The sequence below is a fragment of the Cinclus cinclus genome, chromosome 16 (genome assembly GCF_963662255.1).
Source record: "Cinclus cinclus chromosome 16, bCinCin1.1, whole genome shotgun sequence".
In the NCBI taxonomy this organism is placed as follows: domain Eukaryota; kingdom Metazoa; phylum Chordata; class Aves; order Passeriformes; family Cinclidae; genus Cinclus; species Cinclus cinclus.
Genome location: NC_085061.1, coordinates 6,536,958 through 6,553,789, shown reverse-complemented (window position 1 = coordinate 6,553,789; position 16,832 = coordinate 6,536,958). Strand labels below are relative to the sequence as shown.

The following is a 16,832-nucleotide window of genomic DNA, read 5'->3' as shown; positions in this document are numbered from 1 at the left end:
TAAAGTATTAAAATATCTTCATCCTAAAGGGATTCAAACAACTTTGCAGGGTTTGTGTGCATTATTACTCGTTGAAAATACTTCAGTCTTAGTGAGTAGTGTTTCTGAAGTACTGAGAACTAAAAATGCATTTATGAGTTCCACTTACCTGCTGGAATTAATATCTGAATTCCAGCATGAGCCCAACCTTTTCAGTGAAGGGTTAGTGAAAGATTTGTTGAGCTGCAACATAAATAGAAGTACTGAAATTCTTCAAGGCTTTAGGGTGTTGAGGGGAAAGGGGCTGTGCTGTGCTTTTGCATTTTTTTTTACTCCTTCCTATTTTATAATACTGGAACAACTGCGTTTGAATTAACTTGTTGGAGCTGATGCTTTAGCTTTTAATCTCAAAATAGCATATTTTTCAGTCAGTATAATTCTGTCTTTTGTCAAATGAATTAGGTCATAAGTCATTGAAAAAAATCAGATGTTTTTGTAGAAGAAAATTCAAGGCTGATAAAGGGCCCTGTAATTTACTAATGAATAAGCTACTGAAGTAAACACTTTGAAGGAATTATTGCTGTTAGATTCCCAGCCCATAATTTAATTAGGTAAATGAGAACCTTGTAAATTTTATTAACTCTGAGAAACAATTGGAAAATTATTAAACCTCATAGATAAGCTAGTCAGGAAATTAGCTGAACAGAATTAGAGAATTACCTGCATCACAGACAATTTCTTTCACGGAGATAATTGTAGTTTTTCAGTATTAGGGATCTGTAATACCTTTGACTAAAGATTTGCAGAAAGGAAAAAACAGGCTTGCCTTTAGGATTTTGAATGGATTTGGTTTTGAGAGGAGTCAAAGAATCATAGAATGGTTTGGTTTAGAAGGAACCTTAAAGATCATCTAATTCCAACCCCTTGCCATGGGGGGGACACCTTCCATTAGACAGTTTCTAAAGCCCCATCCATCCTTGGCTTGGGTTCTGCCTTAGTTGTGTAGGAATGTAAAGTAATAATTCTGAGCACATTATGGGGATGTATTTCCAGGCAATGGATGATGTTGCTGGTATTTTTAAAATTACAGCATCTCACCTGGAATTTTTTTTTCCTAGGGGTTTCATAGGTGTATACACAAGTCTAATCCTTTCTTTGCATCCACAGCAGGTACAAGTGAACTGGTCATGCTGAGTCTGGATCTTGTGAAAACTCGCTTGGCCGTGATGAGCATGGAAATGAGGAAAAATTTTATACAAGCTATTTTAACATCTCTCATTGAAAAATCCACTGATGCCAAAATTCTTCGTGCAGTGGTAAAAATAGTGGAGGAGTGGGTGAAAAATAATTCCCCGATGGCAGCTAATCAGGTAAATTGAGTAGATGAAGTCATTATTGCTCTCAAATACTAAATAACTATGATTAGCCACTATAATTCATCAGTTTTGACAATGAGGTTTGTAATGATCTGTTATATATGTTTGGATGCCCTTGATGATGTTTAGACTATTTTAATTCCCTGTGAAAATAGCTACAGCTGTAGATACTTTGCATTTTATAGGCTTATATTCAAATGCTGTTTTGTGGAGAACTTCCCTTAAAGTAACAATTTTAAAATATACTTCACATTAACCTGGATAGAAAGACTCTTGAGGAGGAAGATGACTAATGCTGGTCTGAATTGTTACTCTGTAATGTTTTGTGGTTTCCTCAATCTGCCATATTTTTGCTAAGAGTTAAGCTCTTCATAGTCTAGTGCTGTACAAAAGGACCTACACTTTTATAATATGCATCAGATTTTTTTAATCCCTGAACAACTTAAACTTATTTTTAGTCATAATTTTTAAATTCTCCACCATATATTGGAAGGATAAATGCTGGAATTATTTTTCATTTAAAGAACTATGCACTACCAAGCTCCATTTCAGTACTTTAGAAGTGAAGGAGTCATGTAAAGGATGGCTGAGTTGTAGTTTGAATGTGCTAGTTCTCTGCATGTTTTAAGTGAATTGGCAAAATTAATCATGTCTTCTTTTACCACAGACACCTACTCTCCGGGAGAAGTCCATTTTACTGGTGAAAATGATGACTTACATTGAAAAGCGTTTTCCAGAAGACCTTGAATTAAATGCTCAGTTCTTAGACCTTGTTAACTATGTCTATAGGTAATTATAGCAATTAATCATTTGTTGCAGCTTATTGGTTCATAATTTGTACCATATATGAACTTTATAACATGTCATCAATCTTTTTAGGTCTGAATTAAGGGATATTTTTTTTTCCTAAAATGCAAAATCAATTCACTGTACTGAGACCACAGTGCATATTTATGGAAGGCAATTTGAAAACAGAGGTTCCTTAGTAAAGATTTTTACTTTTGGCACTGATGAAATACCTCAACTTCTTTCTTCCCAAGATACCAAGGCATCCTTGTGGCTGACTGTATTCTCAATCGTGTGGTTACAGCTAAGATCTGTCTCTTCACATTCATAGGATATAAATATTCTTTTTCCTTGAAACTTTATTGTAAATTAGACTTCCAGGAGAGTTACTTTACTATGGAGACTTGCAGATCATGAATTACAATGAAATAATTAAAATAATCACCTTATCAACAAATGCCAGGTATTCAATGGTGTGCTGCTGCTTCACATTATTTTGCAGTCACTTTGCTGCTGTACTCTGGTGGTTCACTCTGCAAAGCTTCCGTGTGCACACAGTGCTCAGAAAATTTTATCAATCAATACCGTTTGTCATTTCAAACACCGTATAGATGTGGCTCAGTGTTTCACAATTACAATAAGATTTTATCCTGAAATAATATTTCTGCTAGTGCTGGGGCAGTTTTACAGCAAGCAGCAATATTTTCTTTGCTGTTTCTCTCAAAAACTGCACCTGGAAATTTGCCACACATGGGCTTTTCTTTTTTTTTTAGTGTGTTTATACAAAACCTCTCTAATGGCCGTGTTATTTCATCTTTATTCGTTTTAGGGATGAGAATCTTTCTGGGAGTGAACTGACAGCTAAACTGGAGCCAGCATTCCTCTCTGGCTTGCGCTGTGCCCAGCCACTCATCCGAGCCAAATTCTTCGAGGTCTTTGACAATTCCATGAAACGTCGCGTTTATGAGCGCTTGCTTTACGTGACCTGTTCCCAAAACTGGGAAGCAATGGGAAATCACTTCTGGATAAAGCAGTGCATCGAGGTAGGGAAACTACTTATTTCAGAAATGCAACAAGAAATATGTTTTATTCCTTATTTTTCCTTGTCGGGTGTAAAGGCGTTATGTGGTGTGTGTTTTGTAGTTTATATTGTCCGTATCAAAGCTGAAAATACCAAGTCTGCTGCCTCAGCTCCTGTGGAGCTTAAAAATACATACAGTGGCTAAACAGTGAAATGCTGATGCATGGGAAGTGGCTTTAATGTAAATGTTTGAAATCTATTTTCTCTGCCAAAAAACTTAATGACCAGGTTAATACTTCTTAAGGAAAACAGGAGAAGATTTCAAGAAAACTCCTAAAGCTAGGATGTCTCCTCTAACAGTATGCCAGCTCTTAAGTGGGATTGCATTGAAATGAAATTGCATCTTTGCTTGGTTTATTTAAAATAAAACGGGGCAAAGCCTTTTATTTTAACAATTTTCATATTAAAGCATAAATTTAAGCTGACTGTGAACATACTTTTTAGGGTAACAGAGTTTGTATTTAGTAGCAGATTGAGGGCAGTTAATACAGGTGTTAGAAAGTACAAAATACAGCCTTTAGACCTAGGAGATTCTATTAATAAAGGTGATAAATAGGCCTTAAATATTGCAACTTTTACTTGTTTTTTAAATATTAAACCATAGTGATGTTTTCTTTGAAGTACTGCAGTAAAATGTATGTTCAAAAACTCTTGTTACTTTTCCATGTGGTAGCTGCTGTTGGCAGTGTGTGAGAGGAACACCACGATTGGCACAAGCTGCCAGGGGGCCATGCTGCCCTCCATCACCAATGTCATCAACCTTGCTGACAGCCACGACAGGGCAGCCTTTGCCATGGTCACACATGTCAAGCAAGAGCCTCGGGAGAGGGAGAACAGTGAATCCAAAGAGGAGGTAACTGACAGAAAATATTGTGGAAAAAGCAATCTGTTTGGTGGAATTCAACTCTTCTTAGTTTCTCACCAGATAACTTTGGAGAATGCGTGCCAAGTGTGCAGAGTGTTTGTGTCTCTTGTGGTTTAAGCATGCGTGGGTCTCTCAGAACTCCCATTCACTCATTTAGCCTTTACTTCAGCACTCCAGGCAGTTACAGATCTGAACCTGAAGAAGTAGCAGAAGCAAATTGATATAACTGAAAAAAATTGATCAGAGGGTGTTTTCTACTGTGGAAAATAAGCAAAAGTACATAGAGGATGCCTGTTTTTATTTACTGAGTTGATTACTTCTGTGTAGGATGTTGAAATAGACATTGAATTGGCTCCAGGAGATCAGACCAGCACTCCCAAAACCAAGGAACTTTCAGAGAAGGACATTGGCAACCAGCTGCACATGCTGACCAACCGGCACGACAAATTCCTCGACTCCCTTCGGGAAGTGAAGGTGGGTGCAGGATGTTGGTGACAAACCACTGTAATCCTGAAAACCTTCATACTGATCTGAGGGGGTTTTCTTTTTCCTTTTTCTATCTCACTCTTCTCAATTTTTAGCTGAGTTTTCTTATGTAGACATCTCTTATAATCTGTAATTTCTTATTTGCCTACAGTAAAAAATTCTTAAGCCTTCACTTCATTGCTAGTTATTACTGTATGCATTTCCTGCAAAATTAAATATCATCCTTCTTCACTGAAATTATATTTTAACAATTCAGTTCAGAAAGTAGTAATGACAAACACAGGGTATACGATCAAAAATGTGTATAGGTATGCTATGATTAAATAATTTCTAAGAAAATAATTTAGCTGAAAGCTATGTTTAAATAGCTCCTCACTAGCAACAGCTCTATCCAATTAACCTGATTCAACATCTTCCCTTTTTCCTTCTTATTTTTTTGATGGTTACAATAATGAATCAGAGTCTTGATCAACATGAAAATAAGATTATTTTCTTGTAACAAGTCTGTATTGCTAAAGGAAACTTTTTTTTTTTTTTTTAAAGACATTAGCATTACTAGTGAGACAATGGTATAACTGAACTGTTTTGCCACAGGATTAATTGTATTTTCCTATTTCTATACATCTATTTCCAGACGGGAGCACTGCTGAGTGCCTTTGTTCAGTTGTGTCATATTTCTACACCTTTGGCAGAGAAGACTTGGATACAGCTATTTTCACGACTTTGGAAAATCTTGTCTGACAGACAGCAACATGTGAGAACCTCTGTCTTCCCCATTTGCAGATTCCTCTTTGTAAATGACTGCTGTTCCAGGAAAATGTATTTGTGTGGTGACTTTGTTCATTAGCTTTGAGATATTTGCCATTCTCAGACTGTTGAATGCTGTATACCTGTATTGATACATCTATTGAGAGAAATAGGGCCTTTCATTTTACAAAAGGAAATGTACTTATTGAATGGTAGTTCCCTGTACTAAAGGTATTTTAAATCTGATTTCTCCAATTGAAGAATCTGAATAGAGAGATAATATTATGTTTTTTCTTCTAGGCTCTAGCAGGTGAAATAAGCCCTTTCTTGTGCAGTGGAAGCCATCAGGTGCAGCGGGATTGCCAGCCAAGTGCCCTGAACTGCTTTGTGGAAGCAATGTCACAGTGTGTTCCTCCCATTCCCATCAGACCTTGTGTCCTGAAATACTTGGGTAAAACTCACAACCTCTGGTTTCGTTCTACACTGATGCTGGAACATCAAGCCTTTGAAAAAGGACTGAGTCTGCAGATTAAGCCTAAACAGACAACAGAATTTTATGAGCAGGAAAGCATAACTCCTCCTCAACAGGTAGTGTTATATTTATTGAAACACCTTATGAAGAGAGAAACCCAACACTGACAAGTCCTCCACTAAACCATATCCCCAGGTGTCACATTTGACATGTATTTTAAATACCTCCAGAGGCAGGGACTCTAGCATTGCCCTGGACAGCCTGTTCCAGTGCTTTACAAACTTTTCAGTGAAGACATTTTTCATAATAGCAAATCTAAACCTCCCATGGTGCAACTTGAAGCTGTTTCCTCTTGTCCTATTGTATTATTGACTTGTTGAAAAATTTTGTTTTCTATGATTTGATCTGTTGTGTTAGGGAAGACAGGCAAGAGTCAAGCCTTAGGATTTTTTTTTGTCATGCAGTGTTGTTCTCAGTACATGGTTGTTACTAATTTCTTGCCTTGTCGAGTTTTAAAGAGAGTTTTATTAAGTTTTATAAGCCCGCCTCTATTTCCATGTCTCTCTCAGCTTGCCTCAGTGTAGAACTTAGGGTTTGCTGCCTACTATGCTTTATAAAGACAGCTTGACTGTGGAGCAATAATGTGTTCTTAACCTTGTAGGAAATCTTGGATTCCCTTGCTGAGCTTTACTCTTTGTTACAAGAGGAGGATATGTGGGCTGGACTGTGGCAGAAACGCTGCAAATTCCCAGAAACAGCAACAGCCATTGCCTATGAACAGCATGGCTTTTTTGAACAGGTACAGTCTTGAATTTAGAAATTATCTGAGTAGTTCTACTGTCAGAGTGAATATTCTGGTCAGCAGGAAATATCTCAGAATATTAATTATTAACTAAAGTTTTCTAAAATGGAAAGTGCCATGGCTTCCCTGCTGTCTGTAGTAATAGTTTCAGGCCTTGTAATGCTGAGGTAAGGTGAAATTTTTGTGCACGATCAGATTTTCTTGACATTTGTTAAGCTGCCAAATAATAGCTATATTCAGGAATGAGCTTAACACACTTGTCTTTTTTTCAAGTCTATGAAGGTTTTCTTATCACTTGTTTTTGAAAAGAAAAGAGTATTAAGTTATTGTGTATATAGCAGATGGAAAAATGGAGTGGTTGAATTTTCTTTAGGCACAAGAAACTTATGAAAAAGCAATGGAGAAGGCTAAAAAAGAGCACGAACGGAGCAATGCTTCCCCTTCCATCTTCCCTGAGTACCAGCTCTGGGAAGACCACTGGATTCGGTAAGACCTGAAACAAGAACAAGTATTTTACCCTGCAATAGAAGCAAAATACCCTGCTCTTGGTGTAAAGCATTAGTTATGAGAATAAACTTATCTCAGGACTTAGCTCACATGCAGGGAAAACTTAAGGGAATAAAAAAAAGCTGTTTCATATTCCCTTAACAGAGCCTCAGAAGTGATGTGCCTGAATTGCTGTAAAAATGTAATTTGCTATTGGTGGAAACAGACTGGAGCTAAAATTTGTTTTTTCTATTTAAAATGGTTGTTCTGGGAGGCACAAAATGCAGCTCTTCTCTGTTCACAGATTTCTGTGTTATAACTGATAATAAATAAATTAAAGTCTTCCTATCTGGATAAAACTTCTGCAGTGCTTGCAAAGCTGTTTGTAAACAAACAAATACGCAGATAATATTCTGATGCACAACATTTATTGCCACTTTTATGGAAGTTTTGGGGTTTTTTTTGATAACAAAATTGACGCTGCATTTGATTTTCTCAGATGCTCAAAAGAGTTGAACCAGTGGGAGCCTTTGACAGAATATGGCCAATCCAAAGGTCACATAAATCCTTACCTAGTGTTGAAATGTGCATGGAGGGTCTCAAACTGGATTGCTATGAAGGAGGCTCTGGTGCAGGTGAGTGAGGGCTTTTTGTGCTCATGTTTAGTTTCTCATCATCCTGCCTTGGGTATATTCATGCCAACTGCTTTAAGAGCCATCCCATAAGAATAAGCTGGTGGTTATTGTTCTTGATGCTGCTATGGTCTGCCAGGCTGCATAGACATCGTGAACATCTTGGGCCCAATGGCAGATTTCTGTTGGAGTTGCCAGTAGATGGTCTGGAATTTTTTTTTAAGCATTATATCTGGTGTCACTCATCTAAAGAAGACAGAACACATGGAGGATTTTTTGTGTTTTGATTTGGTTTTTCTTTGGGTTTTTTTTCTGTTTTGTTTTAATTTTAAGGGAATATATTCTCTTTTCATGGTAGGTAGAGTTGCTCATCTGCGATGAGTTAATATAGAAACATTAACCAGATGTAAAACTGAAATATAAAAGGTGAGAATACTGCATTAAATCACAGGTGGAGAGGAGCTTGCAGATCTTTCTTTCACTGTTGCATACAGTGGGACAATACTGGAGTTACTGTGCTAAAGATGCCAGAATTTACAATAAAGGGATGAAGTACATATTTGAAATACAACGTGAACCCAAATCTCTAAGTAGGAAACTGCACATGCAACAAATGTTGCTGTTGGTGCTATTTACATTTTACTTAATTTCTTTTGATCCTATAACACTTAGTATTTTGTGCCTTATTTAAGTATGCAACTTCAGAGGCTAAGTATAGAAATAGTTGAGAAATCTTTAAAGCCTAAAATAAGAACTATATTGTACAGTTTATTATAAGCCTTGGGCTTGAAGAGAGTGAAATAGATCATATCTGGCAGTTTCTGGTTTTGGACAATTGCAAGTTGAGTGGAAGTGACAACCCTGAGTAAGTGCTGACATGCTTTAGCTGCAGTTGTATTAAATGAGGTATTTTCAGTAATGAGACATTTACTTTATGGCTGAGGAGAAGATGCTGCTGAAGCCATAAATGGAGCCTTTGTGACTCTACTCAGGTTCTTGTAAAAGTGACAGCACATGTTTGCATAAATATTGGGATCTGAAAGAATAATTGATTCTATGCTGCTGTACTCACTACTACAGTTTTATTGATATTCTTTAATGTGGCTGTTTTTTGTCAAGTTCCCATGGTTGATTCACAAGAGAGACCAGAGACAATGGCAAATATCTATCAGCTTTCGTAAATCTTTGTGAAAGATTTTTAATAATCTACCCATTAAAGTTGAGCTATTAAAACAGCAAGTAGCCTTTGATAGGACCCAAGACTCATTTCTATTTGCTCACACTGCCATTGTGTTTAATGATCCAGTAGATAACATAATAAAGAAGGAGATTATTTTCACTGTGTAAGTGTAAGGATGCTACCTGGCACTTTTTCTTTGCTGGTTCAGGCGTAAAAGTCAGTTGAGGATAGCAGGAATAACAATTGTAACGGTCACCATACAGTTTATCAACAGGAGGATAATGCAGGGGCATTTCTGTGTTGCACATCAAACCATAAAGGGCTTGATGTAAAGTGGAGGAAGAAGAGGTAAAAGAAGTTGTAAATTAAAGGCCTGCAATGTCAGCTGGTGAGCAGTGGCTCAGTACAAGTTTGCTGTAAAATGTTCACAGAATTTAGGTGCTGCACAATTCAAGTGCTTTGCTGGGTTAGCTGCTATATTTCTACTGTTCCAGAGTTCTGGGAAACAGTTACAATTATTTTATAAATTATTTTAGCACTACAACCTGACTTTACACCTGTGCTCAGAAATTACAAGAATGAGAAAGTTGGTCATTGGCTACTTGAAAAAATATTAGCTGTTTTTCATAAACTTAGCAATGCCCTAGAGCAGACAGGGAGTATAATGCTGCATGATATGGGACAGGTAGGGACAGGATCCTTTTAGGTGAGAAGTTGCCATTACATGTTCTGGAGCCCCTCAAGCATTTCAGATATATTGTGTGTGTTACGTGCTGAGAAGCATCTTCTGGTTTTGTACAGGGTGAATTGTTTGCTGTGAGCTTCCTGTTCCTGTGGCAGGGCTGCTTTGGGCTGGTTCAGCTCTTTGAGCTGCATTACAGTTGTCAGTGTAAGAGCACCCCAGCAGCAGCTTGGGCATGGGCACTTCTACTCTTGTGCTGAATTGGCAATTTATGTCTACCCTTGCCAGTAACTTTAGGATAGCTGAAACTCCTCCAGTGACAAACATTAATACTTCAATCTGATGTATTTAAAAAATGAGATTATTTTCAAAACATCAGAGCTGTTTGTTTAAGAAGGCTTTACATAAATTAACTGTTTGAGTAGGAGCGATCTTTACCGAATGCTTTTCCTATTCCATGACCAGGTGGAACTGAGTTGTCCAAAAGAGATGGCCTGGAAAGTGAACATGTACAGAGGGTACCTGGCCATCTGCCACCCCGAGGAGCAGCAGCTGAACTTCATCGAGCGCCTGGTGGAGATGGCGAGCAGCCTGGCCATCCGCGAGTGGCGGCGCCTGCCGCACGTCGTGTCCCACGTGCACACACCCCTGCTCCAGGTAACAGCAAAGACATCTTACTGCCACCTGTCCTCCAGTAGCAGGTCTCAGAACTTCTAGTAGCTGCAAGTGTAAAATATTTTAGTGCATCTAGCATATGTATGTAGTACTGAGGGTTTTTGCATCACGGTACTTCTTGGTTTGAAGTTGCGGAATGTGTGTTTGTATTTCTTTGAACTACTTGTTGCTTGTCAGGAAGAGCTTGTAAGAGATTGAACCCACCTTTTTTCAAACATCCAGAAATATTTTTGGGAAACACTTGGCACAGTTCTGATTATTTGAAATACGTGGTTTAACTATTACATGAAATGAAATAACATGGTGGAAAAATGAATGGTTGTGTCCTTTGCAACTTTTATGCGCATTTTATCATAACAAAAATGGATTTCTGTTTTCTTTTGAAATGTATGAAGTAACAACACCCTGTTTTCTCTTGGATTTAATCATGTAAATAATTCATTTTGCAGCTCTAAGAGAAGAGTTTTTTAGAGTAGATGTTTTATTGACAAGTATAATCAAAGTAGGTGCCTAAATCCATCTTTAAAAAATTTGATTTGGCCTTGAGTTACTTTCAGAAGATTCTCGAAAATGAACCTTTTCTCCTCTGATCTGTGTGGTTCACCTGGAGCCAGTGTGGAAGTGGGGCTGGGGCAGGATCGTGCTGGGCTTGGCTTGTGTGGGATTTAGGCAAAAGATGCCATTCATTTGGCATTTAAGCTTTGTTCCTGTTTAGATACCCTGTAAATATATACCTGACAAATTCTTGTTCCTCTGGAGGAAACCGTTCATCTCTGGAGGAGAAACTGGAATATTTCAGTTTTCATGGCAGGGATCATTTCTTGATGGGCCATTGCTCAGAGATCTGTGACTGAGTCCTGCCTGTGGAAGTGAGAGGACTGCTTTGAGTTCTCTTTGATACAGAGACCTCTGTGATTCTGTTTAAGATCAGTTTCACACTCTGTGTGTGATTCATAACTAATCTACACAATATAAGAAGGGACCTCTATAAAATGATTGCTCCTGTGAGTAGAACTCACACATCAACTCGTACCTTGGAATTTTTATAATAAAAATTGGTGCATCAGATAAAGTAAATGAATATGGAAATTTTCTCCATATTCAGAAGAAGCTATCAAGAAAATAGGTGCAATTTGTGAGCTCACACAATACTATTAGATGCCTTCTCAGTGAATTTAATTCCTTCCTGTTTAGTTTTCATCCATATTTCAAATTGCCCCTCCTGCTCAAGAATAGCAGCATCTGCAGCAGGAAAAGATTAATATTACTAAATGAAGTATTTAAGTGCATTCAGATATCAATTAAAACAAGCTTTTGAAACAATCTAATATGTATATATCCTTCATGAAGAAATGATAAATTAGTCAGTGACTGACAGAGGTACAAATGCAGTCTTGAATTTGCACCGCAGTAATTACTTTTTCTTAATATCAGATAGTATGTGATTAAATACCCGTGAGAAAATTAAATTTATGTGATGAATGGGTGTAGGATGAAGGTTAAGCTATTGTGAGAGCTGATACTGAAATGATTGTAGGAAAATATTACTTTAATTTATTTTGTTTCAAGATATTTTACTCTATAAATTTGGACTGCCCTTTTTTTTTTTCTCAAATAGTTATCTCATTTGGTTGATTAACAATGAATACAACTGTTATCTGCCAAGTGGTAGCTTAGAGAATACTACACTGGCTTTATTGTACTGCAGGTAATTAAATTCCATTAAAGTTTGTGGGCCTTTTCTTCAGGTGGTTGAAGTTTTAGCAAACTGTCTGCTGCCTGTAGTGGGTTCGAGACTGCTGCCATCTTCTGTTTGTTCCTTATTTATATTGGTTGTGTTTTCTAGGCAGCGCAGCAAATAATTGAACTTCAGGAAGCAGCCCAAATAAACGCAGGGTTGCAACCAACTAATCTGGGGAGGAACAACAGCTTACATGATATGAAAACTGTCGTCAAGACTTGGAGGAACAGGTTACCTATCGTGTCAGATGATTTATCCCATTGGAGCAGCATTTTCATGTGGAGGCAGCATCATTACCAGGGTGAGTGTGCCTGGTCCAGCATGCTTTCATCATAACATTTCCACACAGCACGTAAGTTCTCGGTGGCTTGATTTTGACAAGTTTTAGTTTTTATTCAGTTTTCATCGAAGTGTTTGATTATCTTAAGTCACCAGTTTCACGTGCGTTGCTGTGCAAGGTGCCGCTCTCTGTATAACACCATTTACAATGACAAACATTCTCATTGCCTCTCCAGCCATTGTGACTGCCTATGAGAACAGCTCCCAGCACGACCCCAGCTCCAACAACGCCATGCTGGGAGTTCACGCCTCTGCTTCAGCCATCATCCAGTACGGGAAGATCGCTCGGAAGCAAGGGCTGGTCAACGTGGCCCTGGACATCCTGAGCCGCATCCACACCATCCCCACCGTGCCCATCGTGGACTGCTTCCAGAAGATTCGGCAGCAAGTCAAGTGTTACCTGCAGCTGGCCGGAGTCATGGGCAAAAATGAGTGCATGCAGGTAGGGCAGCTTTATTCCTGAAGCTGTTGTTGGGACTCGTTGGATTACAGGGGCCATCAGATGCATTGATCTAAACAAGCTGCTTGTATCCAGAACAGGGGCTGAATTGCCTTGGCCATGTTTTACTCTGCAGGGAGTGTTGTTTTGAGTAATGCTGTTAGTCTAAAGCAGTTAATGTCCTCTGTGAACTGGATACTGTGAATAGATTAAAAATTAGCTGAGCCAGAAGTAAAGTGGGAGTAGGTTTTTTGAAATCTTACAAGATCGATACATGGAAGGGACTTTGAAAATGGCATTATTTGTAATGGGAAAAAAACAACACTGCTGCAAGACTAATTGAAGCTCTAAGTTCTGAGTGACTGACTCATGAGTGGTGGATGCTGTCAAACTGAAGTAAAATTATATGTGTTGAAAAGGAAAAAAAGTGATTTTAGGTAAAACCCACTGGCATGTAGTTGACCAGCAAGTGAACCTTATCATATAACAATATAAATAACATTATAGCATAAACAAGGTGGGGAAATAACCTGCTAAATGTTGTCTGTAGTATTTGGTTTGCATAGGCCGGTGGAAATCGTTGATCTGTATTTTTTAAAATGAAAATGAAATACTAGAAAGTCATGCTACTTAAATTTCAAGATATATATTTTGGAATATTTTGGCTGTTGTTTTATGGCACTTTCATTTTACAAAGCCTTCCCTTTTGAAAGACTTTTCTCACTAAGGCTTATTTAACAGGGTCTTGAAGTTATTGAATCAACCAATCTGAAGTACTTCACCAAGGAGATGACTGCAGAGTTTTATGCATTAAAGGGAATGTTCTTGGCACAGATTAACAAGTGAGTATGCTGGCTGCAAGAGGCACTAGCACACATCTGGAAAAAATGTAGCTGAAGTATCCAGCACAGTATTTGAGCAGAAAAGCTGTTCCCTATCTTTATACCAGCCTAAAATTTCCCCCTCCTGTGTAAGAAAGTAAAAGTATCTGTGAGGGTTCCTTTGCAGTTTGGAGATGCAGTGATTGTTCCTATACTGAAGCCTTGCAGGAATGAAGAAGTAATGGTTTTTCTTTGCACTGACAGCCATTTTATTATTTTGAGAAAGATCTCTCTTTAATTCAGTAAATAAATATTTCATCAGTCACATTTTGTTTGGTGATGCCAAAAAGACCCCTTCAAGATTTCAAGAGCTCTTAGTGGGTGTGGGATTTAATGGCAATTTTGCTATGTGTTACAAATGGGTGTAATCATTCCTTTACCACTGCATTGTGGCCACTTATGGAATGAAATCCATCAGTACTCTGCAACCTCACATAGCAATTCAAGTCAGGAAATGATGAATATCTTCTTCTGTGGATACAAGAGAGAATTTTAAATAGGGAAGATACAATTACTTTGATGTAAAGTACAGTGGGTTTTTGTATGGTCACAGGCTTAATTGTAGTTGTGGTATAAAGAGAAGAAAGTGTGCCTTCCCCATATTTTTAGATTATTTTAAGTTCTTGTAGAGAATTGTCTCTGTCTGTTCCTTCAGGATAAAATGGATCAGGATTTCTGTTTAAAAACATGGTTCTGATGTACTTAGTTTCTTAATCTTACCAAAAAGCACAAAAGCATATTTTAGCACTGCAGTTGAGGTCAGGAATCTGGGAAGGTTTCAGCTAGGACCAGTGGCAGTGTTGAACTGAAAATGGGACTGCTGATTGATTACCTGTGTGTCAGCAAAACTGAAGCTAAAGGTCACCTCTGCTCCTGCATCCTCCTGTGCTGCCCATTGGCTGGGCAAGGTGATAGAAACCATTTTAAAAAAACCACCTCAGGTGTCAAGAGTGATGGATTGTAGAGTAGGAGAAAGGAAAACGGGCAGAGAAATCCCTTTTTTATAAAGGACCAGTAGTGATACAAAGTCATCCATCAGGCTGCTGCTGGGCTGGTTCACTTCAAACCTTCATCCAGGGTGCAGGAAGCTTCTGAAAGCAAGGACAGTAATGAAGCACAGAAACTAACACATGGCAGACAAAACTGTTTTCCTTTTTGGAGTTATTCCTCGGTAGCTGGTAGTTTTAATTTAATGTTATAATCATCCAAGCTAATATTATTATGTTAAAAATACATTACAGGTAATTTTTAAAAATGAGTCAAACAAGCATCATGCTACTTTCATATGGTTTATTTCAATGCTTATTCTGCAAGGGGGAAGTGAAGCTCTTTCTGTTAATAAGGAATCTTGACATACTTTAATTTTCTTTATTTTGGTAATGCTTATATGAGTTTTCTCATTCTTTATTTATGTGTGATTAGCCTTCAAATTCCTTCATTTTTCCTGTTGAGAAAAGAAATTTTACAGCTGTGGGGATGAGTGAAACTGACTGTTTCGAGAAAATGTTGATTGTAAAATTTTTCATGACTTCTCTGGAAAAGGAGCTAAGTAAGATACACTCCTCTAAAAGATAGTTTAAATAATATCTCCCCAGTGTTGCTTTACTCCTTTTTTTGCTCAGCGGAGCAGTGTGTTTAAATGATTTTGCTTCCACTCCTTGTGTTATCATTTGCTCTTCTTTCTCCCAGTTTCACTTGGGTTTCCACTGCAGTGCACTGGAATTTTTTTTTCTTTTTAAAGGGAGTATGTGGAGATTTTTAACACTTATAAAACTGTTTTCATTATGAAGCATTTACTTTTGTAGGGCTGAACTTTAAGGAAGACAAAATGACAAAACAGTTGTAAGGGACCCTTACTAGAGAACTTAATGCAAAAATATCACTGAGTATTAGGAAACTAATTGCTTTCCCTATCAGATATCTTAATTTACAGTAGCAAACAGTTACTAAATTATATAAAACTCGTATTCTTGCTTGTCACCACACAGGTCGGAAGAAGCAAACAAAGCTTTTTCTGCAGCTGTGCAGATGCATGATGTGCTGGTGAAAGCCTGGGCCATGTGGGGGGATTACCTGGAGAATATCTTTGTGAAAGAGAGGCAGCTTCACCTGGGGGTGTCTGCCATCACCTGCTACCTGCATGCCTGTCGCCATCAGAATGAGAGCAAATCCAGGAAATACTTAGCAAAGGTAAGGTCTAGGTGCTTAAAAAAGAATCAGAGCTCCACCCCCTCGGGAAGGGCTGGGGTGATGTTCAGTGCTCAACTTTTTTGCAGTTAGAGAAAAAGTTCCTGAGGGAAAGCTTTAATTTAGATGGAAGGGCTGTTGTGTTGCTCATAACTCATCTTGGTGTTTTTTAGTTCAGTGGGATGTCTGGGGTTTCATTTAGATGTGGAGCCTTTCTGTAGGAGGAAGAGGACAAATCACATCCAGCATTTCTACTACATAGTGTAGTGAAATACTTGCAAGAAGGCATCCTTTGGTCCTTTAAAAAGTAGCATAGTTTGAGGTCTGTTTATCATTGATATGGATAGATAATATTGTATTTTATTCCAGATAAACCTTTCCTGTACAGTTTTACTCTGAAATTCAGCAAAATTTTTGGCCAAAAAAAGCTATTTGTGTTGTATGTTTCTCAGTTTGGGAATATTTAATCTCTCTCATGAAGACAATTCTACAAATTGTACCGGAGCAGGGAAGACAATTTGTTCTGACCATGAAACAAACACAGAAAATGTTGTTTGAGATTAAAGGTGGCCTCAGTAGAGATCTAAAGTTTATTATTCTCCCTGTCTGGTTGCATAATAGTTAATGATTTTTAGTCAATGCTCAATATATTTACATTTAAATTTAAGCTAGGGGTGGACAGTTAAAATAATTAAGAATGCCCAAAGAAATAATCAAGTTCTTGCATCAAGGTTCATTTATCTGAGCTGTGTATTTTAGGTTCTATAACATTGCCTAAACTTATATCTGCACCTCCAGCCAAAGACCCAAAGAACTTCTGGAATGCAGTCATGTTCATTTGCTCTTTTCTGTCTTGTTTCACAGCAAGGAGTACACTTACATTTATTTTTTACATCCTTTAAATATTTCTGAGGGAAAAAATAGCATTGGCCTGGCGTAATGAATGTAAGTTCTTGTCTCTGAGGCAGCTTTAATACTTTCAAGGACTCCACAGTC

At 37.9% G+C, this 16,832-nt stretch overlaps 1 protein-coding gene across 2 annotated transcripts in view; it reads left to right on the top strand.

Annotated features, from left to right (window-relative positions):
- Positions 1 to 16,832, top strand: part of TRRAP (transformation/transcription domain associated protein) — a 73,659-nt gene that overhangs the window by 38,068 nt on the left and 18,759 nt on the right. For both annotated transcript variants that reach the window (XM_062503230.1, XM_062503229.1), the window contains exons 46-60: positions 1,150 to 1,349; positions 2,023 to 2,144; positions 2,971 to 3,184; positions 3,896 to 4,075; positions 4,415 to 4,561; positions 5,208 to 5,327; positions 5,621 to 5,908; positions 6,454 to 6,591; positions 6,968 to 7,080; positions 7,580 to 7,715; positions 10,040 to 10,231; positions 12,096 to 12,291; positions 12,506 to 12,771; positions 13,510 to 13,610; positions 15,638 to 15,839. In XM_062503230.1, coding sequence (XP_062359214.1) covers positions 1,150 to 1,349; positions 2,023 to 2,144; positions 2,971 to 3,184; positions 3,896 to 4,075; positions 4,415 to 4,561; positions 5,208 to 5,327; positions 5,621 to 5,908; positions 6,454 to 6,591; positions 6,968 to 7,080; positions 7,580 to 7,715; positions 10,040 to 10,231; positions 12,096 to 12,291; positions 12,506 to 12,771; positions 13,510 to 13,610; positions 15,638 to 15,839 — 2,615 coding nt within the window. The remainder of the gene's footprint in view (positions 1 to 1,149; positions 1,350 to 2,022; positions 2,145 to 2,970; positions 3,185 to 3,895; positions 4,076 to 4,414; positions 4,562 to 5,207; positions 5,328 to 5,620; positions 5,909 to 6,453; positions 6,592 to 6,967; positions 7,081 to 7,579; positions 7,716 to 10,039; positions 10,232 to 12,095; positions 12,292 to 12,505; positions 12,772 to 13,509; positions 13,611 to 15,637; positions 15,840 to 16,832) is intronic.